Raw genomic sequence first — 26,047 nt, 5'->3', positions numbered from 1 at the left:
GATTGCATTGAACCTGTAAATTGCTTTGGGCAGGATGATCATTTTGACAATATTAATTCTTCCTATCTATGAGTACAGGATAGATTTCCACTTTTTCTATCTTCTTTAATTTCTTTCATGAATGTCTTATAGTTTTCAGAATATAGGTTTTTCACTTCCATGGTTAGGTTTATTCCTAGGTATTTTATTCTTTTTGATGCAATAGCTACAATCTATTTGTATTTAATTCTCCAAGACTATTAATCAAATGGGTGACTAGTTCACAGGACTGCTGGGAGAAAGTTATTAAAACTTTTCCCATGTATTGTCACTAACTACATGGATTTCAATGTTTAAAACTGCCATTCTAACTATGCCAGAGCTCTACAAATTTAAAAAATACTGTAACAGTCTCTCACACTGCTTCAGCTAAAAAGAAGATCTGTGATTTATTACTATTGCAATCAGAAAGCCGTGCTTGTAATAACAAATTTGTTGGCCTAACGACCTGAATAACAAAAGGTGCAAAATTCTCCAAGGGTCAGCCCCTACTTAAGAAGACTACCCAGAAGTCAATTTCTAAAGACACTCTAAGTGCCAGTGAATGACTGATGATTGGAAGGAGAAAAGGTGTTATTCCTTAAGCCAAAATATATGACCAATAATATTCTTTTTCAATTTCTCAGTCACATAGGTAGAGCCAGATGGAAGTCAGGCTAACGTAATTGGAAAGGAGAGAGCTGAAGGAAGTAGTGCCTATCAAACCCCAATTCTTCTAGAAATTTCTTAAGTTTTTGAGATCTTCAAATTTAGATATTACAATTATCCATTCAGTATTTCTTACACAAGAGCTGTATCAGTATCCCAAGGAAATATTTCTAAATATATACATCTAGGCCTTATTAGACTTAGTGAAAATCTTCAGGGGAGTCTAAGCTTAAGTTTTTTTAAAGTTTCCCAGGCAATTCTGATTCACCAGCACAATTCTAGCTGAGAACTGGCAAACTGGACAATCACTTCAGTCTCATATCTCACATATTTAGGCCAAATCTGACAGTTTGGTTCCTCAGAGTCCTCCTAAAATCAATGTGTAAGCAAGTTTATAACTCACTCATCCTTTTTCCCAAACTAAAAATTATTATCCCCCAAAGCTGGAGACATCTTGCCTAAACATGTAAAAACAAGGAAGAAAAAAAAACAACATAAAAACTTTTTATCCCCTTTCATTTGCCAAATTTCAAAACTGGCCTGCATATTTTTCATTACTCTCTCCTTTTCCTTTTTCCCTCTTAAGCTTTAGCCAATGAAAATGAGTAACTTTGATACTCATCTTTTCACTCTTTTATGAAATAGGAACTTCCCAACAGTAGCCACAATTTTATATTATAAATGCATTTGTTCTGAGTTTCAGATAAAGCCTATTTCCAAGGAATTTGGCATTCTTGTTTTTTTACACTAATTAGAAAAAAAACTTGGGTGGGACAAAAATACTTGAAAGAAAAGCTTTACTTTAACAAATTTGGTGTTTTCACAAATATTTGCCATAAATGCATACAAGAAAGTTGTACTCTCTAATGCTTCTTTAGAAGAGTCATTATTTAAAGTGCAATCTTAGACAAGTTATTTCAAAATATTTTCAGTCAGGAAATGCTTGACTTTCCAAATATGTAAAATTGACACTCTGTCGACCAAGTATGCTCCTGCAGGCTGCACCGTGGGAATTAATGTATGTCCTAAAGCAGACAGACCAGCTTCACAATCCCCAACATCACCTGCTCCCCACGTACAGCTACAATGCTGCGACGAGCTACACAAGGCTGAGCAGGAGCTACTCTCTGATGTGAGAAACCATAAGGTGGTACATGGCTGGCAGAGTGGCTGCCAGCACAAGTGAATGCCCCGCTGATATCAACATATCCTGGCCCATCACACTGACCTTCAAGAGCCCTGGGGTCCTAGAGTGCCCAGAGCCTGTGGTCTGCTGTTTCCCCTCCCACATGTACTCACCCAGCTCCTCTGGCCTGCTACCAGCTCTCTATTTCTCATCAGACCCATCCCCAGCAGCACCCATTTCCTAAGGCCCTGAAGAACCTCCAGCCTCCACCATCACCTCACACCCTCTCAGCCTTCAGTCTTTTGTGGGCTCTGAGCCCACCGCCCACTCCCACACTCACAGGAAGGTCTTCTTTCTGGTGTGGAACAGTGGCCAAGAGAGTTTTGCCCTCTATATGGGCACCACGTTTCTCTAGCCCTCTCTGACTTGGATTTGGAATTGTTTCCATGGTGACAGAGCCTGATGTATAGTATTCAGTATATGTGTGTGTGTGTGTGTAAAAGAGAATTTTATATATTTATGGCGACTAAAAAAATTAAAAACATTATTTCAAATGTTTATAAATAAAATGGGGTAATCTCTACCTTGTTTCTTGCCTCAATGTTTGCGTTGTGTGAAAGCAGCTTTTCAGCTATTGATAGATTCTGACCAACGGCAGCATAGTGGAGAGCAGTGTTGCCACCGATGTCTGTAAGATTTGGATTGGCACCATGTTCTAGAAGAATAGTTGCACATTCCTCCTGCTGGCATTGCACGGCCTGTCAGTATTATACCAAGAAACAGACTGTAAATTCTAGGATTTCAATCTGAACACTTCATAGATTTTGCAATTAGTTATATTTAAATGAGATGAATTCATTTCTCTTTTCAGCTATTACATAAAATCCATCTCAGGCTGACATAGATGGCTCCTACATACCTTAATAAGAGCTGTCCTGTTTTCATTATCATATAGGTTAAGCTGGCATTTTCTCTCTACTAGGAGAGTTACTACCTCTGCATGGCCATTAGCACAGGCCAAATGGAGAGCAGTCCTAGGAAAGAGTGAACACTTTTTAGGAAATTATAATGCACTGTTTCAAAACATTGCAATTATTCATGCAATTATAAATATTAAATAGCATGTATTAAATAAACAAGTATTTATTTTTTCCTGGAGAAGGTATAATATTTATTAGCCTTAGTATTCACCACATTAATGAAAGAGCAGTCTATTTGAATAAAAGAGCATGACCTTGGGATTCAGCTCACCTTGGTTTGAATCCTACTTAAGCGATCCTAAGTCTTTCTGTGCCTCAATTTCCTCATCAACAAAATGGGGATAAAAGTAAGTTATCTCACAGGACACTACTGTTATGCTTAAATGAGAATCTATGCTAAGTTTTAAAACAGTTCCTAGCACAAATAGGTCAGCAATTGTTATATTATTATAATTATTACTATTACTACTACTTTACAAAGATAATTATTTCAATTGAGTAAAATGATATAATTACACCTACTTTGCAAATATGTTTTAAGGATTAGAAAGAACACTGCATCATAATGACTTTAAGATTCTCATTTTCTCACATTTTAACATCTCTGACATTGCAATTCAATTTATAATTCATAATGTCTGACAACTATAATTGGCAGCACTTAAAAATTTTTCTTATTGGTGCATAAAATAGTGCAGCATCACACAATACAATCCGTGGTGGTGTAGCACCACACCATTGTGATTAAAATTAAGTGAAATAATGGTATACACAACAGATCTATTGCAGTTCACATACTTGGCACTTGAATTTCAGTTCTTAAAAGCATATAACAGTTCTGTCCAGAACTATCAAAAGAAAAAGATAATTTTTAAAAAGTATTTCTTATTTTGATTTTCAAGAAACTTTAAGCCAAGGAAACTCAGGATTCAAGTGAATATGGATAGCTCATTTTATTCAATATTTAGATTTACAGCTTGTTTGAAAACCAGGTATTTCCAAAGATCAACTTAGTACTGAATACTATTATAAATTTTGAAAAAGACAGGTAAAGATTATCTTTTACAATTTTGTATCTTGAGAAATGCTTTTGTTTGAAAGAGAGGAGGAAATGCTTCAATTGAAATTAGATCCTAATACTTCAATTTTTAAATTTCTCACCTTGTTCACACTGGACAACATCAAGTTTTTAAGAATGAAAGGATCCTGAGTATAGTATGTCTGCTACATAATAGGTATTCAGGTTATATTTGATTAATAGATTTAAAAAATGGATATAGTTCGAAAGTTCGGTATTTTTCAAGAAAAGTTACAGAGGCAATACTTTTGCAATAGTAATATTTGCTATTTTTTATTTTCATAAGGACATGACTAAAATTTTATAAGCTTTTGCCACAGTAATCACTTATATTTACCAGTTTTTATTTTCACAAGGATGTAATGAAATGATGGTTCTACCATTGTTTACATATCAGGTAATAAAGCTACATATAAAAAAGTATGTAATTAAACATATACACAATAAAAATTATAGACACAGATAAAAAGATTCCCTTTACTTCTGAAGCTGTTATCAAAAGATACCAACCCTCAAAAAAATTTTTTTAAAAGTTATTTTTAATCTGTGCAAGATTCATATTTCTGCTTTGCAACAGGATTATTTCATTAATAAACTCTTACTACATCTATACATTGTCATTGTAGAACTCACAGATTTTTCAAAAAGGAAAAGAAAAATTCACTGCTAATACAAATTCCTTCTGGAACTTATTTTTGTGGAATACTAATCTAGCTAGTTTTCTTCAGATAGGTATTTCTCCACCATTTATGAAAAACTCACCTTTTCCTACTAATATGAATTGTCACCAGAATCAAGCTCTGAAGTCTTACATATATTTGGGAGTTTGGTCATTTTCCATTCTGTTCCATACATTTATTTGTCTTTGCAGCTGTTAGTAATGGAATACTTTGTAAAAATTAACAGCACATTTTGATACCTAGAAGGGCAAATCTTTGTCTTGTATACATAATTTTTCTAAATATCATTGCAGCGATAAATTAGGGACAGCATGTGAAACCCCTAATTTTTAAAAACATATTTTTATTTGGCTTATGTAAAATTAACAAATGTAAGAAGAGAACACATTTTGAGAAAATGAATCTTCCTGTTCAAGAATATTTTCCCACCTCAAAAGTCTTTTCCATGGTCCATCAGGAAATAACATCTATGTACATACATGTGCACCAATATAAAATGGACACTGGATTTTACCCAAAGAATTTGTATAAATTGATCGATTACATAAATTTTAATTTTTCTTATTATGTGTTATGCACTGTTATGCACTACTACTTTTTGCTAGGCACTTTTATACCATTATGCACCTTTCTGTACTATCAAACATTACGGTATGAAATGTGTACATTAAAAATAAAATGCTGTCCATACCTCATTTCGTTTGTCTATTATTGATGTTTAGCTAAGTCACTGAAAAACTGTCAGTCAAATGCTGTATAAGGGGAATTACGAGTGGGTCTGAAACCAGCTATAGTTTTAGTCTCTGCTGCTTGGGCGTGGGCGCCTGACTGTCATCAGGCTTCCAAGACCCAGGTGCAGCGGAGCCTCGCGCCAGGAGGCTCGGCTCCCCAGGGGAGCCAGGGAAGGTGCGCACTTTCCGGGTCGGCCCACCTCCTCCCGAGCCGCCCTGGCCTCCCAGTCCCTGTTACCTGTTCATCTTGTCTCTATCATTTAAGCCATTTTTTCCGAGCAATAGGACCTGCTGCACTTTGGCTACTTTGCCCAAGTTGGCAGCCTTGTGTATCTTCCCAAGATCTTTGTCTGCAATGTGGTACCCGGGCTGGGAGTCGGCTCTCTTGCTCTCCTTCCGCAGGCCGCCCCCGCTGTCCCTCCGCTCGCTGCTGGAGGGGCCCCAAGGGGAGTCGCTCTGCCTACCCCCGAAACCAAAAATCTTCTTCATCGCGGAGCCAACGGGCTTCCAGAGACACCCTCAGCTCCAGCGCTGCCTTCCGCCAGTGCTATGAGATAAGCCAACCGGATCTGGCCACAACCGCCCAACTCGGATCGGCGGTTTCGAATCTTTCAGCTGAGACTAACTGTCGGCTGGCAAAGCCGCTCAACGCACGTGCGCGTGCGCCTCACCGAGACTGCGTCACTGCGCTTGCGTTCAGGGCACCCGTCCAAGGGTGCGGAGAGCGCATGTGCGGGACCCATACGTCACGAATCAAAGCGTTTGGCTGGTGAGCAGCGTTGGCTCCCCGTGAAGGTGGTGAGAGTTAGCTCAGTATTTCGGGAAATTTATGAAAGTTAAGCTAATAAATATGGAAAAACGGTCTTTGTGTACGTCGGGGGTTGGAGTGCCAAGAAACTTCAGGATGCTGAGAACCTCTTCCCCAGAAAACTCCCCTGAAAAATTCTAAACCTCCTTATGCGTTAGTTTTCCTTCTACATCCCTCTGGGCCCCAGGAGGTCTCCAAGGAACTTAGTGGATTCGGAAAGTGGTTTTCCTGGTTTCAGAGATTATGGCAATGTGTATTATTAACTGCAGACTTAGGAGAAAAGAATACATATTCTCCAGATGAAATGTAAACACATTTCTGCAAGCATCTTATCCTTCCCCTTTGACCCAACCTGGTATTTATGTTTTATTTTTATTTTTTGCTTTATTTCTCCCCAATTAAATCTTTACTCAATCTAAGATTTATTTTGGAGCATGGCTTATCACTTGAGGACTTAAAAAAAAAAGTTATTTACTTGTCCTAAACCACTGTTTCTCACGTAGTTTAAAACACCACTTTATTGAACATTAAATTCTCTGGTATGTTTTTTCATTTCTGGGTTTTCTATTGGGTTTGCTTCTTGCACCAGTACTCTTCTTTATAAAACATATTGTAATTTTCATTACAGCTCCAAAGTTCCCCCCCTTATTCTTCCTTTTCATTATACTCTTAGGAGTGTTTACCTCTACATTATTTGATACTTATTTTTAATCATTATGCCAAATTAAAAAGAATTCTTGCCTCCCACAACTGTCAAGGGAGACTGGAAATCAAGTTGCCAAATGACCAATGACTTAATCAATTATGCTTGTGTAATGAACAAACAAACATACAAAAAAACCCTCTGAAATGAGACTATAACAGAGCTTCGTGGTTGATGAACACATCTATGAACTGAGAGGGTGACATGCTTGGGGAAGGCATGTAGACCTTGCCCAGATCTTTCTGCCCTATGTACATCTTCATTCGGTGTCTCTTCATATTCTTTATAAATAAATCAGTAATCCTAAATAAAGCAGTTTCCTGAGTCATTATAATGAATTATCAAACCTGAAGGAGGATCACTGGGAATCCCCAAACTGTAGCCAAGTCAGACAGAAAAGCAAGTAGCCTGGGGACTGGGGAGTTGGGCCTGTTTTGAAGTGGGGGAAGTCCTGCAGAACTGTGTCCCTTAACCTGTGGGGTCTATGCTAACTTTCGGTAGTTAAGCGTATCAAACTGAATTCCGGGACAGTGGGTATTGCAACTGTATAGAACTCAGGCACTTCCACTTCACTGAGCACTGAACATTCCTGTCTCCTGAGTTATAATATAGAACCTAACATAAAATTTCCTCCATCCACTGGGGTTCTTGCTTGAGTGTTAAATCCTGTCTCCCCCTAAAAAGTCCCCACATCTATGAATTCTTGCTTATCCAGTCTTATACTCCATCCCACTTACCAAGTCCCTTAAAATCCAATCCCATCAGTACCCACCCTGGCTTGTGCCTGCTAACTAGCACCTACTAAATAAAGAAAATTAACATAAATTAAATTTTCTCTATTAGATAATACAGTATAAAATATATAACTCATAAATGTAAAAGTGATTATTCAATGAGTAATTTGGGAAATACCAATTTGTGAACTTAACTACACATCTCACACACATAAACCAAAATGAACTCTTAATTAGTAAAGTGCTTAGTGTTTTAATGAAAATATTAAACCATTACATATTTTAGAAGAAAACAAATTAAGTGGTATTATTAATGATTGATGGAAGATTTTTCAAACAAAAAAACAGAAGTTAGAAAATATCAACACATTTGGCCACATAAAATTTGTGACCAAATAAACTTAGGATAAATGCAAATCATTGATCTATATGCACACACACATCACATACATAATTGTGACAGAAATTACACAAGTATTTCAGATTTTGAAAAATCATGCAAATGGAATTATATCACCAAAATGTGTCCCAACAAAAATCTGTTAATACAGATAACCACAATTTTTCACACATGGCATATAATCAGCAGGCAACATCATCTCCCACTATATTTTTAAATATTCAGGTATTTTTCTCCTAACCCACAAAGAAAAAGAAAAATGTTATTCTCAAATAATTAGTAGTCCATACAGTTGTTTGAACTCACAGAGCAATGAAACAGAATGTTCGGCCCCATATAACTACAATAATGCCAAAGTCCGAGTTCATCAGCTAGGCCAGGCTCAGGAATGGTCCTTTCTTTCTTTCCTAATTCCATCCCTCCTCCCTCAGGCAGGGTAACTGGAGGAGGTGGTAGAGTTCTTATCTGGCTGATTCTATTCTAAGATTTGAGCAGTTTGAATCTGGCAATTATTTTAAATCTGATTCTTTCTCTCAGGGGTACTTCTATACCCACCGCTGTTCTCACCTGCAGCTCCATTGACCTGAGTCAATGCAATCCATTCAGTTGACCTTTCTTTGTCCTTAGCTCTTAAGGAATCTCGAGATCCACTTTGGATTGCTCTCTCATGAAGATTCTTCTTAGAGAAGACTCTTAGAAGCCCTTTTGTATGTTATCTAAAATAGTCTCCCCAAGAACAACTCATTCTCATGCTTCACAGGCATTTATTTGGTCCTTCAATACATTCAGTTTTTTGTCAAAACAAATCCTGAGCACAGAACAGTCTCAATACATTAGCAATTCTTCCCTCATTAGCCAAAGCACCTTACCCATCCTCTCAGGTTCCAGGTTTCCTGGCTATGAGTCCAACACTTGCTTCCAGAGCTGCAGCAGACTCCTGTGATGCTCCCCAAACCAGGCTTTACAGCTCTCCTCTCATGCTCCCCCTTTGGCAGCTTGGTCACTTGTTTACTTTTCTTCCCCATGAAATGCATTCTCAAGTTCGTAAGAGATTAGCTACCCATTATGTCACAATACAGATGCAATACTGAAGACGTCACAACATTTATTATAACTAAATTAAGTTCCTGCTGTAAATGGAGGGGATTGCATTCTTGCCTAAAAGAATCAGGACTCATGGGTGACAGATTGGAGGCAGGGGAGAATTTGCATAGACAAAACCCTCAGTTCAAATGTATCAACTCTTCAAATTTCCATATCCATGACTAGGTGTGTTTCTTTCAACACAAAGATCAAGACAACATTCCAACATGTTTAAATGCCACATACTTACATGAAGCATTATGTTCATAACTACTTAGACTGAAATAACTCAGCATTTATTTTGAAGTATAAATACACAGAGTATCTAAAAATAAGTAGGTATCAGTTACCAACAGTAATCAATTTAATAGATATAGGTTACATGTGAAACTGGCATTCTGGTAGCTTTGAAAAATGTACAAGTCCTCTCTAGGTCCCTTCTTATTAAACTGCTTTGGTTGGACTGTGATCCAAAATGAGTCCAAGAGATTCTCTTTCAGCATGATGAGGTGAGGAAGTTGACAAATCATCTCCCCTTTTTAAAAAGCAACTAAAATGTTGGATAAAATTGTATTAAAAAAAAACTTTTCAGTGCTCAAATCAACTGAAGCCCATAACAAACAAAGAAAAACTCTGAAAACCACGGAAGTGATGGTAAGAACCGAATGAGCCTGCAGTGTTGTGCTCCCACATCCCATGCCTGGGCTTGTTGCCACTGACAGAAGGACCTGCTTGACTTGATGCACTTAATTAAGTGATAATTTCAGGGGGAAACAACCAGAGTTCTCTAGTCTGAGGCTGCAGTCCTGTTTGGGACAATCAAGGTATTTAACTGCTAGATATTTAACTGTAAATTATGGAGGTTAATACAGCTATCAGGATTTGATAAGTGCTTCATATACTCCAGATTTACCAGAGGCATGCAGAGTACAAACTGAAGCTGGTTCAAGCCACCCACACACCCATGGGTCACCACAGCCTTCACTTACGTACAAAGGAGAAGTAAAAAAGCCCAGTAGAAAGCAAAAACTAGGGCAGAGTTGAAAATGACCTGAACATTTAAGGTACCTGCAAGCCCACACACAGATTTATCAGTATAGTGGAAGGCCTGAGTGATAGGGTTTGAACACAACCTCTGTCCAGTCTTTTGACTAAATGTTAGTATGTAATGTAGACAGCAGCGATGGTTAAAAAGCAAGCTTTAGAATTTTTAAAAATGAGCAAAGACATCAGTGACAGCACACCATAGTAGAAACAGACTTCACAAATTTACTGGAGGCTAATTACTAAACAAGAACTACCCACTGGGAAGAAAATCAGAATCCATAATTTCTATGTCACCTGAAAATCAACAAGATTACAAAGCAAAGAAATAAGAAAGTGTGAACTAAACACCCCACTCAAATAACAGAGATTGTCAGGCTGGATTAAAAAAAGCAAGATCCATCTGATAAAAGACTTGTATTCAAAACCTATGATATACAATACATAATAAGATAAACAATCTAAAAGGGATGTGAGTGTGTAAAATATTTGAATAGACATTTCTCCAACGATATGCAAATGGCCAATAGCATAGGAGGGGATGCTCAAAGAAATGTAAATTAATGCCAAAGAAATGTTAATTAAATCCACAATGAGATATTACCTCATACCCACTAAAATGGCCTCATCAAAAAGACTATAGGAAGTACAGTAGAAGATGAGGAAAAACCAAAACGCTTGTACACTGGTGGCCGGAACATAATATTTTATAAGTACTTTGAAAAGAGTTTATCAGGGTTTTACAAAGATTAACAGAAACTTACTACATGACCCAGCAATTTCAATCCTAGAAGTCTACCTGAGAGAATTAATGCACATGTTCACACAGACATGAGTATGTATGCACACACACACACACACACACACACACACACACACACATACACACACGGAGATGGGAGACAATAAAAATGGGACAAATGAAAATAATTAGTGAATGTGGATCAGTGATAATGGGACTTCCTTGTATTATTCTGATAACACTTTTCTAAGTTTGAAATTACATCAAAATTTAAAATTACCAAAAAAAGAGGTGAGCAAGAATATCATGTAGCGAGCTCCATCTATCATCTACTTCAATGAAAACCACATACTGCTTAAAAGACATTAGAAAACTGTAGATAATTTATTAAAATTACTTCAATAATATAATTGGGCTGTAAAACCAATACAATGTGCTCTAAAATAGTTTTTCTATGGAGTTAAACTTATTTATAAATCCTGTGACAACACATTCATAGTCACAAAATTTGAACAAAGAACATAGATGACTTTCCACTTCTAACACAGGTTAAATCAAAAGTTCATTTAGAAGGAGATTGAGTACTTGGTTCAATTTTTCTTCCAATACCAAGTATAATTATGTAGTTCTTCAGAAGTGAATTGTGTTACTTATCTATTTAACAAAACACTGCTGCTGTGCTTTCAAAAGAATTTCATTAGTCACAGTGACAGTAACGTTAAAAAAAGAAAAGACCATGAAACTGCATGTTTCATTTTTAGAAGGTTAGAATCATTTAAATTCTGATTGTATATGTTTGTTTTCAACTCTCCACGCTTAAATTTTTTAAGCCATTTTATGTCTGGACAATTTGGAGCACAATCAAGGGCCTCTTAATGAAGTTTCTATTGATGTACTTAGAAATACGGTTTACCAACAGCTTAATAGCATCATTTCTTTATCAAAGATAAATGGTATTATCTGAAAATAGAGACAATCCTGCAACAACTTTGCTAAGTCAAAATATTTCCTAGCAGTTACAGGAAATTTTATTCACATCTAGTAGAGTAACCAACCATAAAATCATTACTTATTTTCAACTTTAATAACTGATTAACATTTCTCAACCCAGCTGTTTTCAATCCTGATAGTTCCTGGTTTTAAAATATTTGCTGTAGATTGCTAATTTATAGTAGGTGTCATCACAAGAATAATCAGCATTAGTTAACTGTGACAAAAGACTGACAAAGTGTTTCACACACTTGAGTGATACCAAGTCAAGAGAGGGAGAAACACATTGCAAAAGGAGACGACCACACTTACATTCTCACAATAAAAGCAACGCATCCATTTCAAGAGAGTTATCATCTCATTTCCAATTTCTTCCCCTCAAGAACAATTTGAATCTCTTTGGCATCCAAAGTCTCACAGGTCAGTAATGCTTCTGGTAGGTTCTTATGCTCTTTTGCATGAGTCTTCAAGGTATGTTTTGCTCATTCATAAGAGTCCTGAAATAGAAAAAGCAGATATGTAAGAGGCAGAACACCAAGAAGGAAAAACCATAAATGAGAAATAAATGTAAAACCTGTTCATTTCTGTTTATAAAAGATAAAAGCCTTTAAAAGCTTGGTTCACATAGATAACACTTTTGTACTTTGAAATGTTCCATTATAGATAAATGAGGACTACTTAAGACAAAAAGCTACTTGAAAAAATAAAAGTATACATCATATTTATCTGCTTTTAAAGTAAGGTCTGTGACAATAGAAATCTATTTTTCTATTTAATATATATGTAAAAAGAAAGGGAGTTTCCCCCATTTACCTCTTGAGATTTCATCTCTTTGCACAACCCAAAACAGGCCAGAAAATGTCACAATGGCATTGTAATTCCATTGTATTGTTATCTCTTGAACTCACCACATCACTTAATTTCTACTCTCACCACCTTAATCCAAGCAGCCCTTACTTAAACTGTAAGATCAAATGAAAAATATGAATAACTTCTATTTTAAATCATCAGAAACATAAAAATACAGTAAATTTTAAAGTCTGCTCCTCACCCAAAAAAAATTTGTTTCAGAAAATTCTTTTACCAGCTTTACTGGAATATTATTAGCATACCACAGAGTTTAAGGTGGTTAATCCAGTGTTTTTTAATATATTCAGAGTTGTGCAACCATCACTACAATCTAATTTAGGGAATTTTCACACACACACACACAAACCCACCCTCCCAAATAAAAGCTCCATATCCACTTGCAGTCACTGCCCCTTCTCCACAGCCTTTGACAACCACCAGTCTACCTTCTGTTGCTAAGGATTTGCTTATTCTGCATGTTTCATATAAATGGAGTCATATAATTATGTGCTATTTTGTGATGGGCTTCCCTCTCAGCACAATGATTTCAAAATCCATCCATGTTCTAGCATGTATCAGTATGTCACACACAAAAATATATTTTAATAATTACTTATTTAATGTCTCTGGGAAGCTTGTGTATCCTATGATGATAACTCCTCCATTGGGTTTAAAACTATTTAAAAAAGGACCTTTTTGCTGCAAATTAAAACAGCACACATACAGAAATGCTGTATACAAAATTGTTTATCATTAACCATAAAAGCAAAGAACAGGGACTAATATATTTTTTAGGCCCCAAATAAAATTTCTTTAATTGCTTTTTTAAAAGGAACAAATGTTAGGCCACTGCACTTCAACAAAACTGCTAATAATAAATCACAATATCATCTATAATCATGCACATTCACACTATTTGTTCTACTTAGGAAGATAAGACCTGACACAAAAAGCTTGGGCACTAATTTTTGAAATATTATGCTCAAGTTTACCCATTCGAATTACTTGCTCCTAGACTTCCTATTTGGTTCCAGAATGTTTTATATGACTTTAAGAAAGCCTTTTGTTTGTTTTCGCTTCTTTCACAGTAACTCCTCTTCTTTTTATACTATGACAATTGAAGCAAGCTTTTAATCTACTGCAACCTTCGAAGCTGGCCACAAACTTTGAAGGAGCCAGTGTACTCTCCCTTTCAACTCCACAGACTACTATTCCCATTTGGAATCATTGCTTTCCTGTCATAATATATAAATGAAAATGGTGTAGATATCAACAGTTAAGGGTAGTCGATACATCAACTACTCCCTTAGTAATGTAAACAATATAATACTGACAATAGCATGTCTTGACTTTCTGCATAGGGGACTACCCTATTGCCTATAAACATAACATTTCTTCCTAGCTCTTAAATGTTACCAAATACATACCCATATTACAAACTCAGGAAAAGATTCAATTACCCATCCATTTCTGCAAGAAGTTGATTTACAGTCTGCCTTGAATATGGATGCACCAGAGATTCAATTCACTTCCCACCAACAGAATCTAATTCATCAGTAAATATAACATGAAGAGCATTTGCTTTTGCTTCTCCTAGGAAAACAGAAAAGATTCAAATAAGCATAATCAAATCAACACTTTTGAACAAAATCATATAAATATTAAAATCCTGTAATATTGTCAAAAGCCAAAAAAAGATATAGAACATCTTTTTAAAACTGACTGAAGAACAGTAGACTCAGAAGAAAAAATACTATGCAATACAGAATGATACCTAAGAAACACAACTGAGTACTTATTTTTCTAGCTGTAAAAATGATATACAATCAGTTGAGGCCACTTACTATTTAATTATATACCATAGAACAGATGAATAAAATGAAACAAACAAACACTCTAGCTTTTCAGCAGCCCCCAACCTCATCCAGCACTTCTGCTAACTCTTGTATTTGGGAAAAAAGTACAGTTCTGTTTCAGCTCACACAATAATTTACCTGGAACCAGAATCCCATGATGGCTATTTCAACTGACTATCAATTACAATCAAGTAGCAAAGAAAAGGTAAGTGCCTTCTTCCCCTAAAATTAAGAAAATCTAGTATCACTATGAAAGATACATCCAAATGGACTAAAAAGCTTGCTTATATGGTGGCTCCCACACCCACAAACATCTCATCAACTTCTGATCCAGAATCATAATAAAGGAGAACATCAGCTTCTCCCACCACAGGTTGGGCAAAGTAATAACGGCCTATCCCATCTTGGGATGGATGTGAGACTGCACCCAAAGGCCATGGAGTGGCATGGCACAGACGCCTACACTGGCCAAATGGGGCATGTACTTACAGCAGCATAGCTACCTCTCTACTAGCCCCTTAAGTGGAGAACTGCAGCGTTTATTGGGGCCAGTGATGTATATAAGTGGAAAGCAGGAAGAACTTGCTTTTGAACCACCATCAGCTGAGAGTCCTTATCAGGAGGGAAAAGCCCCTATATCTGTAGATGCTTGGTATACAGATGGCTACAGTAGTGGGCAGCCCCCAAAGTGGAGGGCTGGGCTTTCCATCCTAAGACTGAGATGATATAGTGGAGAATGGAGAGGGGAAGAGCAGTCAGTGGGCTGAGTGGTGGGCAGTATGGCTCGTGATCACCCAGGAGCCCTCCCCTATAGTTGTCTGCACTGACAGCTGGGCCGTCTATCGGGGCTTGACCTTGTGGCTGCCGACATGGTACCATGCCAACTGGATGGTTGGTCACCGGCCCCTTTGGGGGCAAGAGTTGTGGCAAGACCTATGGGCCTCTGGTCAGACTGAGTTACCATATATCATGTGACTGGCCTTTGGCATCCCCAGGGAATGATGAAGCAGGTGCACTGACTAGAAGGAAAGCCTACCTCTGATGTGGCCCAATGGTTACATCAGCATTTGTTGCACACGGGGCAAAAGACAATGTGGGCTGTAGCCCAACAGTGGGGCTTGCCATTAACCTTTGAAGAAGTCAACAGAGTCCAGAGGGAGTACTTTGTGTGCTCTAAGAGGGACTTAACATCAAGTCCCACAGCAACATGGAACAATAGTAAAGGGGCTGGTACCCCTCATCAGGTGGCAGATAGACTATATTGGGCCTCTGCCCATATCAGAAGGATATCGCTATGCTGTGACTTGTGTGATCACAGCTACTGGACTATTGGTTGCTTTTCCTGCACTTGCTTTTGAGATCAGCAACCACCAAGAGGAGCCTAGAGCATCTCTTTGCAGGCACACAATTTACTGGACATGTGTTACAAAGATGGGTGCAGCAATTAGGAATAAAGTGGAAGTTTCATGTACCATATCTACTGGGGCAGGCATGATAGAGAGGTACAACAGTTTGTTGAGATCTGGCCTGAAGTCAGACAACAATAGTCTACGGGGCTGGTCAGTTCATTTACAGACAGTGCTACGGTGTTTGAATGAGAAGCCTGGAAGAGGATCCTTGAGCCCTGTGGATATTCTAACATACATTGTTGCTTCTCCTATACAACTATATGTGCAAACCAAAGAAGAGTTTTGGAAGCCAGGATATGGCCAGCAGAGCAACATCCTGCTGCCAGCCCCTGCATTAAACCCCGGAGACTCTGTTGAGTGGACATGACCCTGGACATTATGACACATGGACCAGTGACAGCTGTCCCTTCTGGCACCTTGGGGGAAAAGGCCTGGAAGCTGGCTCCTGTGTATTCCTGCAGTAACAGAAGAGTGGCCCCCAATGGTCATGGTATTGTACCCAAAACGTCTAGGAGGAAAGAGCATCTTATGGGGAAGTTTTGTTTTATCTTTATGGCCAGTGCATATACCTCCCATAGCCCTATATATTGACCCATCTGTAACTTCCACAGGGAGGAGGGTGAAAGTCTGGTATACTAGACCAGGACGAGATCCCATTCCTGCCACTGTTCTTTCACAGGACCACTCTCTGACATGCATCCTACCTGATGGGCAAGATTTGCCTATGCTGGTGCCATTAAAATATGTATCTTAGTCCCCCTAAGTTTATTTTCTCCTAGAGTCCCTGTGGTCCGGACATGTCTGCTCTCTGCAGCTGCTGCGGGGTGATTGCTCTGAACTTCCTACCTGTTCAGCTACTGACTGTCTGTGGAATGGGTGAGCTATGGACTTAATCTGCATAGGACTTTGAACTAAATTCAAAAGGATTATCATTATTTTATTGCTGTTGCTATTTTATGTTATTAGTCTGGTTACAGTGCTCCAGTTTTCTCTCACAGGGGCCATTGTGGAAGATGGTGATTGAGTAGATTGTGAGGTGAGATTTCTGGAGAGGTGGGCTGTGGGTAAAATTACAATATTTCCAGAATCTCTTCGCTTTAGTGCATTTCCATATCAATAGGTGTTTCCAAGTGGTGAAGAGAAGTATTCCATCTCCATCTCCATATGTAATTACATGGGCAAACAGAGGCATATCTGGACTGGAGAGGTTGGGTGGGATCTCTTTTTCCTGCATCCAGGTCACAAGAGACATGGGAGACCAGAAGTGGATGACTGCTTGTAGTCAATAAATGGTTTTCTCCCACTTTATTTCCCCCTTTGACTGATTTCAGTTCCAAAGTTATTTTGCCCCAGGATTCTCCCCTGAAGTTACACTGAGGAAAAGCTTGGTGAAGAGACAAGCAAAGCCAGGTATGAGGGAAGAGGAAGAGCTTCCAAGGTGTCCCTAGGAGGCTAACTCTCCTTACACCACCATGCGTTCAGTAATCATGTGCAGGCATGATGATTATTAATCCCATTTCCAGCCTGTCTGCACTCTTCAGAATAGGGAGTGAGCTGCAAGTTCCAAGCTTCCAATCATGGCTTGGTCTTTGTGGTATTGACTAGACCCCACCAAGAAGCCCACCAAGAGTCACACCCATTAGAACAAAAAAAATTGCTATTACCCAGGAAATTCCAAAGGATTTAGATACCCTGTGTCAAGAATTAGGTTCTAAGACCAAATAGTAAAACTAAAGAAGCTCCTAGTGCTATCACCACTGGGAAAATGCAAGGGTTTAGGAGCTCTGTGACAGGAATTGGGGGCAGAGACCCACATATATGTCTTCTATTATTTCACAGTTTTGGAATCAAATATTGACCATATACAATTAGATAATGTTTGAAGAGGGCAAGGGAAACTTTTTAACTTCGTCCTTTAACATGTTTGAAGATGACATTTTTCACCCAGACAGGACCTACTGTAGAATCAAGCCCCGCTGTTGTCCAGAAACAGACTAAAGGGGAAAAAATAATTTACATTTACATATTTGGCAGATTCATAAAATTCCCACCACCTTACATTTCAGATGCAAGAAGGCCCCCCAAAATTAAATTAAATATCTAAGTTCACAAACATTAAATCAGAGTGAGGAGTAGAAACTAGGGTTTCTGTGTTTCTAGACCATGTTCAAGGAATAAATTGTTCACATTAAGAGGACATCTTTGTACTTTCCAATTAAAACTAAGAATTATGTGTTTCTTTTCCTTGTAATATCTAATAATGGAAATTTAAACCAATGGTTCTCAAACTCCATTGTGCATAAAAATCACTTTAGCAATATGTTTGTGCAGTTTCCTAGGCCATGGCCCAGAACTTCTCTTTCATAGATTTAGGGAAGGGCCCAGAAGAGACAGTAGTTTTATCAATCACCCTGGATTATCCTGACACAACTGGTTAGAGATCTACACTATGAAGTATATAAAAACTGGCACTGGCATTTAAAAGAAAAAGGAGGCACACCTGAACAGACTATTTCACTTTTCATGTAGCCTTATTCCTTTAACAACTGTTTTTAGTTGCCCTCAGATGACATACCACTAATGACATGGTTAAGTATAAGAAAGACAGTAAGAGTTTGGTAGGGTTGTAAAATATTTGAGATAAACCATGGGTAACTATTATAAAGCTTTCCTTCCCTCTCCCCATTTCTATTTCTTTATTATTGAGTTTAAAGAGTCCTTTGTATATTCTGGATACAAATCCTTTATGATACAATATTGTCTGTCTATGGCTTGTCTTCTCATTTAACCATGTCTTTTATTTATTTATTTTTAATTTTTTTATTTTGAGATCATTAACGCACAATTACTTAAACGACATTATGGTGACTAGACTCCCGTCATTATCAAGTCTCCCCCACATACCCCATTACAGTCACTGTCCATCAGCATAATAAGATGCTATAGAATCATTACTTGTCTTCTCTGTTTATACTTCCTTTTCTGTGTCCTACCCCCTTACATTATGTGTGCTCATTGTAATGCCCCATTTTCCCCCTTATCCCTCCCTTTCCACCCACCCTCCCCAGTCTCTTTCTTGTTGGTAACGGTTAGTCCATTCTTGGGTTCTGTGAGTCTGCTGCTGTTTTGTTCCTTCAGTTTTTGCTTTGTTCTTATACTCCACAGATGAGTGAAATCACTTGATACTTGTCTTTCTCTGCCTGGCTTATTTCACTGAGCATAATACCCTCTAGCTCCATCCATGTTGTTGCAAATGGTAGGATTTGTTTTCTTCTTATGGTTGAATAATATTCCATACAAAGCTTTGTTAAACCTCTTCGTCAAGTAAACTTCCACACTAGACAGATACAAATGAGTAAACTGAGCAATGTCTAATTTTCTCAGAAGCAGCCAAAATATTGCCTTTAAGATAGTTTGACAGCCAAAAATACTGTCTTTAAGATAGATTGAAATTTAGAAGCAAAGAATTAGTAGGCAAAAATACAGGGTTAAGAAGAAACCTTCAACATACCAAGATTGTATTATAAGTCAGGAGAGCAAATTTAATTCAGTAATTCTAGAATGAACATTAATAGTTACAGCCCACCAAATTATTTTTAAACTATCTATATTGATGGACTTAATAAATAATGCAAATAAGTTTGCAGCCAAATCAGTTGGATCTTATAAAAAATTAGAGTACCTACCCATAGGCAATGCATTTTGTATTTTAATTATGTTTTGCTTAATGTAAGACAGCAATTAAAAAAATAAAGAATAATGTTTGATGCCGCCTTAACAATATATGGGGCTATGTGCAAATTCTGGGATGAAATACTGAGCTAGGTCAACCGATGTTCTTAATTTTCTATCAATGTTTTCTCTAAAGGTAATCAGTCATAAAAAAGTAGAGAACAAGGGGTAAAAACTGAGTGGTAATAGAAAATACAGTTGCAACCAGTTAAACTTGACAATATTACTTTTTAGACTGGCAAACTGAGAAAATATGGGACTCATTTTGTATGTTAATTTTTAATACACATTTTAATAACTTTATTAGTGTCTTTGAAATGGATAACTATTGTTGGATTCTCTTAGAGGAGGACGCCGCCCTAGATCACTCACGGAAGGCGTCTCTTGATGCAACAAGCAAGAGGAATTTATTCAGAGGCCAGCTAGCTGGGGTCCATGTGTTAGCCCGACGCAGCGGGTCTCAACAAGGACCCCAAACACACAAAGCCAGAAGTTTTTATAGCATTTTCAAAGGGGCAGTATTTTCTACAGTCACAATACAGTGTTTTTCCATAGACACATAAATTTTCGGCTGATGCCACATCCTGGGGGTCTGGTTAGATAAAATCACTTTTGGAATGTTTAGGGTGGTTCTAGCAAGATAAGCTTAACTGATTGAGGTTAGCTAACTAAAGGTCACTACAATTAACACTGGCTGACTAACTTGTTTTTCAAAGTTCTAGTAATTTTTCTCCTTCTAGGTTAGAAAATGGTGTTTGAGCCTTTAAGATGGCTGTGCTTATGCTAACTTTTGATTCTTCAGGTTCTACATTTCCCCACTTCTCTTTAAGGGCATTCCAATCATGGAATGTTTGTATCTTCTTGTTGGGTGAGTGAATGATATTGTTGCTGCAACATTAGTACATGAACGGCACTCACTCTTTCTCTAACAAAAGTTATCAGCCGATTTAATATGCAGGGTCTCAAAGTGAGGAGCAACACAAAGATGAGTAAGGGCCCAGCCAGAGTGGATATCAAGGTCGTAAACTACGGGGACCTAGTGAACTAAGATTTAAATAGCCCTTGGCTGGCTTCTCGTTCTCTCTTTCTCTGGTCTAGCTTTTCTCTAAGCTTTGACATTGAATCTCTTACTATTCCGGAATGGTCTGCATAAAAGCAGCATTCTTCCTTTAAAGCTGCACACAATCTTCTTTCTTTTAGAAACAGCAGATCCAGCCCTCGTCTGTTCTGCAAGACTACTTCAGAGAGGGAAGTCAGAGATTTTTCAAGTTTAGTAATGGATTGCTCTATGGTTTTTAGGTCTTCATCAATAGCTGTCTTTAGTCCTTCATAATGTTGGTTCTCTTGGATAATAGCGGCTGTCCCTGTTTTTACTCCAGCTGCGACTCTTATCTCTAACAACACAGCTAAGGTCAGTGAGACTGGCTCTCTCTTATATCTATGCCTAGGTTCAAATTCAGCTATGAATGAGAGGTCATCATGATACATTAACCTGGGCACCAGCTGAACCATGATACAGAAATCGCGGGAGGAGTTGAAGGCAGAAGTAGAGACACATGGGGTCACTCTAGTGTTACAAGCCCACCACCCTTCGGGAGGAGGGACTAGATACTCATTTTCACTTGAGGAGGTCACAGCTATGGTTTCATTACACAAAGCTTTATGGGTGGGGGGGACTGAACTTAAATATTTTTTTCTTCCAGTTACTTCAGTCAGAGTTAGCTTCTTGTGGCTTCCCCAGCAACAGATCTCGTGACGGGTTGTCTTGTTAAAACTGCCTAACAATCTCAATCTTTCATAATAAGGCAGCCCAGAAGAGAAACACAACTAACAGGATTCAGTAGTGTTAGGGTTGGTGGTATTTAAGACCTGAAAAGCTTCTTCAAGGAGGTTGAGAAGGCGTTGTCCGGTGCCAGGAAAGGAGGTGACTTGGCTAAGAGTGGAGGCGGAGGGAGTGGTGGCAGAGTCTATAGGTGGGGCTAGGGCCTGTTTTGGGGCTGGGGCTGGGAGACGCGGTTGATCCTGCAAGACAGTGTTGGGTCTTACTGGGGCAGCTGGAAGGGTCTCAACTTTGAGCCTGATAGTAAATATGAGGCTTTTATCATATCTAGATTTATAGTATCTGAGCCCCCACTGTCGTCTAGTGACTCATCTATCATACTGGCGCCCCTTATCACTGAACATGATATTTAAGGGGATGCATAGCTCTGTCTGCTCACAGTTGGGGGATGTGTGGTTCAGGACTACTTTAAGGAGGTCTCAACTGGACACGGGGTTCTAATAAACATTACCCGTAGTTTCACAGCCTTAAGAGCTACAATAAAAGGATTCTAAGCCCTCACACTGTCAGGCTTGTTGGTGGGTTCGACTGTCACGGGGGCAGACATAGAAGGTAGTGGTTTTTATTTTATTGCGTGCTCGGGGATAACTACACCCGCTGTCTCTATAGGAAACCTGGCTCTGGGCTGCAGAATAATCGTAGTCTGGTGGTCGAATTAGGTGGGCCTGTCTCCAAGGTATATTAGGTATGTCCTAGGTATCTAATCTAGCAACTAGGGCGCAAACATCAGGGTGCAGGGACGGCCACCAGGTCTTGAGGGGGGCAGTCTTAGAAACAGACCACACTGCCTCTCCTGTCTGAGAGAAAACCTGCCATGTCAGCAACCTGGGTTCATGGGGGTTGGGGTTCTGGAGGGTTGGAAGAAGCAAGAGCATCAGAATCACTAATAGCATGGTTCTTTCTACACAAGCGAAGCCTAAGTGGGTTATCAGTTCGAATTACTCGCCAGTCCGGGTCTGGTTGAGGCGCTTTCTTCAGATGTGAAGCATGTATCCAGGAAGAGATGCTATTTACTTTCACAGCTGTAGGTGTGGTTAAAAGGACGATGAAGGGTCTTTTCTACCGAGGCTCAAGATTTTCTGTTCGATGTCGCCTTACGTAGACAGAGTCTCCCACTTGGAACGGGTGAGGTACTGAAATGTCTTCTGGCTGATAGGCTTCTTGGATAGAGGCCCACACTTCTTTCTGCACAATTTCCAGAGCCCGTAACTTTTCAAGCAGAAACTTATTAGTCACAGATTCAGGGGATACGTGGAGGTGAGCTGCATTTAGTGGAGCTGGGGCTCTAAACATTATTTCAAAGGGTGTTAGCCTAAAATGGCTGGGAGTGTTTTTAACTCGGAATAAGGCAAAGGGAAGGAGGACCAACCAATTATATAAACCAGTCTCTATGGATAATTTAGTCAGGGTCTCTTTTAGAGTTTTATTCATCTTTTCTACTTGTCCTAAGCTCTGGGGCCTGTATGCACAATGCAATTTTTTATCCGTCTCTAAAATCTTGGCCAATCCCTGACTTACCTGGGCAACAAAGGCAGGGCCGTTGTCGGAGCCGATTACTTTTGGGATTCTAAACCTGGGAAATATTTCTTCAAGGATCTTTTTAGACACCGTCTGAGCTGTCTCAGTTTTGGTGGGGAACGCCTCTGTCTATCTTGAAAATGTGTCTAGGAAAACTAAAAGTTACTTATATCTATACTTAGCAGGCTTGATCTCAGTGAAGTCAACTTCTCAGTAAGCTCCTGGGCGATCCCCTCGAAGTCTTTTCCCGGATGTTACTGGATTTTTACTCACATTTACTAATTGGCAGGGAACAATTTCTTACAACCTCGTCAGCCAGTTTTCTTAATCTAATAACATGATAAGGGGAGTCTTGAACCAAGGTCTTTAGGTTTTTTGCTCTCAAATGTGTCAATTGATGCAATTGCCTTAAGTATTCTTCTGCCTCTCTCTGGGGCAGGACAACTCTCTCTTTTTTCAGACTTCTTAATACAAGTGGCCTCCGGGTACACTTGGAGGGGTAAGATATTCATTCCCTGGGCTGCTTGTTTTGCAGCTTGGTCCGCCCTTCTGTTTCCTTGAGCTATTAGAGAGTCACTTTTTTGATGCCCAGGGCAATGTATTATTGCCACTTCTCTAGGTCTATGGATGGCTTCTAACAAATTTAAAATTTCTTGTTTGTTTTTAACATCTCTCCCGGCAGAAGTCAATAACCCTCTCTGTCTATAAATAGCCCCGTGTATGTGAGCGGTGGCAAAAGCGTATCCGCTGTCGGTATAGACGTTAAGTCTCTTACCTTCTGCCATCTTTAGAGCCTGAGTCAGAGCGACGAGCTCTGCTCGCTGTGCAGAAGTGCCCGTTGGAAGTCCACTGGCCTACACGATTCGGTTATCATCTACTACTGCAGCTCCCGCTATTCTCTTACTATCTATAATGTAACTGCTCCCGTCTGTATACTAAGTCAGGAGTCCTGGTCCTTCTAGAGGCTGATCTTGTAAGTCTTGGCGGGTCCCCGTCTCTTCAGCCAGGATTTCCTGGCAGGTATGAAGTACTTCTTTTCTTAAATCGGGGAGCAGAGTAGCTGGGTTTAGGATGGCGGGTGGGGCAAATTTCACACGATCACGATTCAGGAGTAAGGTTTGGTAGTGAGTCATTCTGGCATTTGACATCTATCTTTCGGGTGGTTGCTGGATTATGCTCTCCAACGCATGTGAAGCAACCACAGTGAGTTTTTGTCCCAGTGTTAGTTTGTCAGAATCTTTAACTAGGAGGGCCACAGCTGCTACTACTCTCAGGCAGGCAGGCTACTCACTACTTACGGGGTCTAATTTTTTTGACAGATAGGCGACAGGTCTCTTCTAAGGTCCCCATTGTTGGGTCAACACTCCTCGAGCTACTCTGCTCCGTTCATCCACGAAAAGGACAAATGGCTTAGTTACGTCTGGCAATGCTAGAGCGGGTGCTGAGAGGAGAGCTTTCTTGATATCATCAAAGGCCTGTTGTTGCTCAGATCTCTAAACAAACGGGGCTGTCCCCTTGGTAAGGGGGTACAGAGGGGCGGCCAAGGAAGCATATCCGGGTATCTACAATTTACAAAACCTTGCTGTCCCCAGAAACTCGCGAACCTGGCGTGCTGTAGTGGGGACCGGAATCTGCGTCACAGTCTGCTTCCGGGCTTCAGTAAGCCACTTTTTCTTTTTTCTCAGGGAATATCTCAAATAAATCACTTGTTGTTGGCAGATCTGTGCTTTCTTAGCAGATGCTCTATACTCTAATTTGGCAAGTTCAGTCAAAAGGGCTTCAGTGGCTTCTTGGCAGGTCTCCCGGGTGGGAGCGGCTATCAATAAGTCATCAACATATTGCAGCAAAGTTACCTGTGGGTTTGAACCTCGGTAGAAAGCCAAGTCCTGATGTAAAGCTTCATCGAAGAGGGTGGGCGAGTTCTTGAATCTTTGTGACAAATGAGTCCAGGTCAATTGCCCAGTAGTTCTTGTGGTGGGATCTTTCTACTCAAAGGCAAACAGCGGTTGGCTGTTCTGGTGCAAGCGCAGACAAAAGAAAGCATTTTTAGATCTAAAACTGAATACCAGATGTTTTTTGGGGCCAGGGAGCTTAGTAGGTTATAGGGATTTGGCACGGTGGGGTGAATGTCCTGTGTCTTTTTGTTAACTTCTCTTAAATCTTGTACTGGTCAGTAATCTCCCGTTCCTGCCTTTTTTACAGGCAGCAAGGGGGTGTTCCATGGGGATTTACATTTTACTAATATTCCCTGTTCTATAAGCTTCTGGATATGTGGCCTAATTCTATCTCTGGCTTCTTTACTCATTGGATATTGCCTCACAGTCACTGGCAAGGCTGAAGCTTTTAGTTCTATGATTACAGGGGGCTGGTTCTTGGCGAGCTCCATGCTCGCCGTCTCCGCCCAGGCTCCTGGGAATCGATCGAGCTACTCCTGACTAATTCGGGAGGGCTCTGGTTCTATAAAAAGACAGTATTCGTCTTCTAATCTTATGGTCAGAATACTCAAGTCTAAAGGCTTATTTTCTTGATTAGTCACTAGAGGTTTCTCAGCTTGAAAAGATATTTGGGCTCCTACTTTGGTTAAGATGTCTCTTCTTAACAGGGGCATAGGGCATTCCGGTATAATGAGGAACGAGTGACTTACTCGTCTTACTCCTAAGTCTACTGCTCTTCGGGTGGTCCATGCATATTGTTTCTGGCCTGTAGCTCTAATCACCTAAGACTTTTTGCTAGAGAGAGGGCCCTTGTCTTTAGTTAATACAGAATGTTGAGCACCGGTGTCTACTAGGAACTCAACGAGTTGCCCCTCCACTTTCAGAGTTACCCTGGGCTCGGGGAGGGGTTCCGAGCCCCGTCCTCTTTAATCTTCGTCTTCCAGCAGAGACAACACCTTTTTTGGAGGCTTCTGCAGTGGCTTTTTAGGGCATTCTTTCACTTAATGTCCTTTCTCTTTGCAGTATGCACATTGATCTTTATTTAAAGGAGGCCGGTTGCACAGGTGCCCTGCCTTACTAGTTCTACTACTAGAGGGCGGGCGTCCCTTATCTTCTACTACTG

The 26,047-nt window shown here is 39.4% G+C and overlaps 1 protein-coding gene across 5 annotated transcripts in view; it reads right to left on the bottom strand.

Moving 5' to 3' along the window:
* Positions 1 to 5,908, bottom strand: part of LOC118920712 (ankyrin repeat domain-containing protein 26-like) — a 118,255-nt gene extending 112,347 nt beyond the window's left edge. For all 5 annotated transcript variants that reach the window (XM_057498044.1, XM_057498045.1, XM_057498046.1 and 2 more), the window contains exons 1-3: positions 5,521 to 5,908; positions 2,733 to 2,847; positions 2,398 to 2,571 (exon numbers count right to left, since the gene is read on the bottom strand). In XM_057498044.1, coding sequence (XP_057354027.1) covers positions 2,398 to 2,571; positions 2,733 to 2,847; positions 5,521 to 5,771 — 540 coding nt within the window. In that variant the 5' untranslated portion in view covers positions 5,772 to 5,908. The remainder of the gene's footprint in view (positions 1 to 2,397; positions 2,572 to 2,732; positions 2,848 to 5,520) is intronic.
* Positions 5,909 to 26,047: the final 20,139 nt, after the last annotated feature.

This window comes from Manis pentadactyla, chromosome 3 (genome assembly GCF_030020395.1).
Source record: "Manis pentadactyla isolate mManPen7 chromosome 3, mManPen7.hap1, whole genome shotgun sequence".
In the NCBI taxonomy this organism is placed as follows: Eukaryota; Metazoa; Chordata; class Mammalia; order Pholidota; family Manidae; genus Manis; species Manis pentadactyla.
This window is presented reverse-complemented; position numbering and strand designations above follow the sequence as displayed.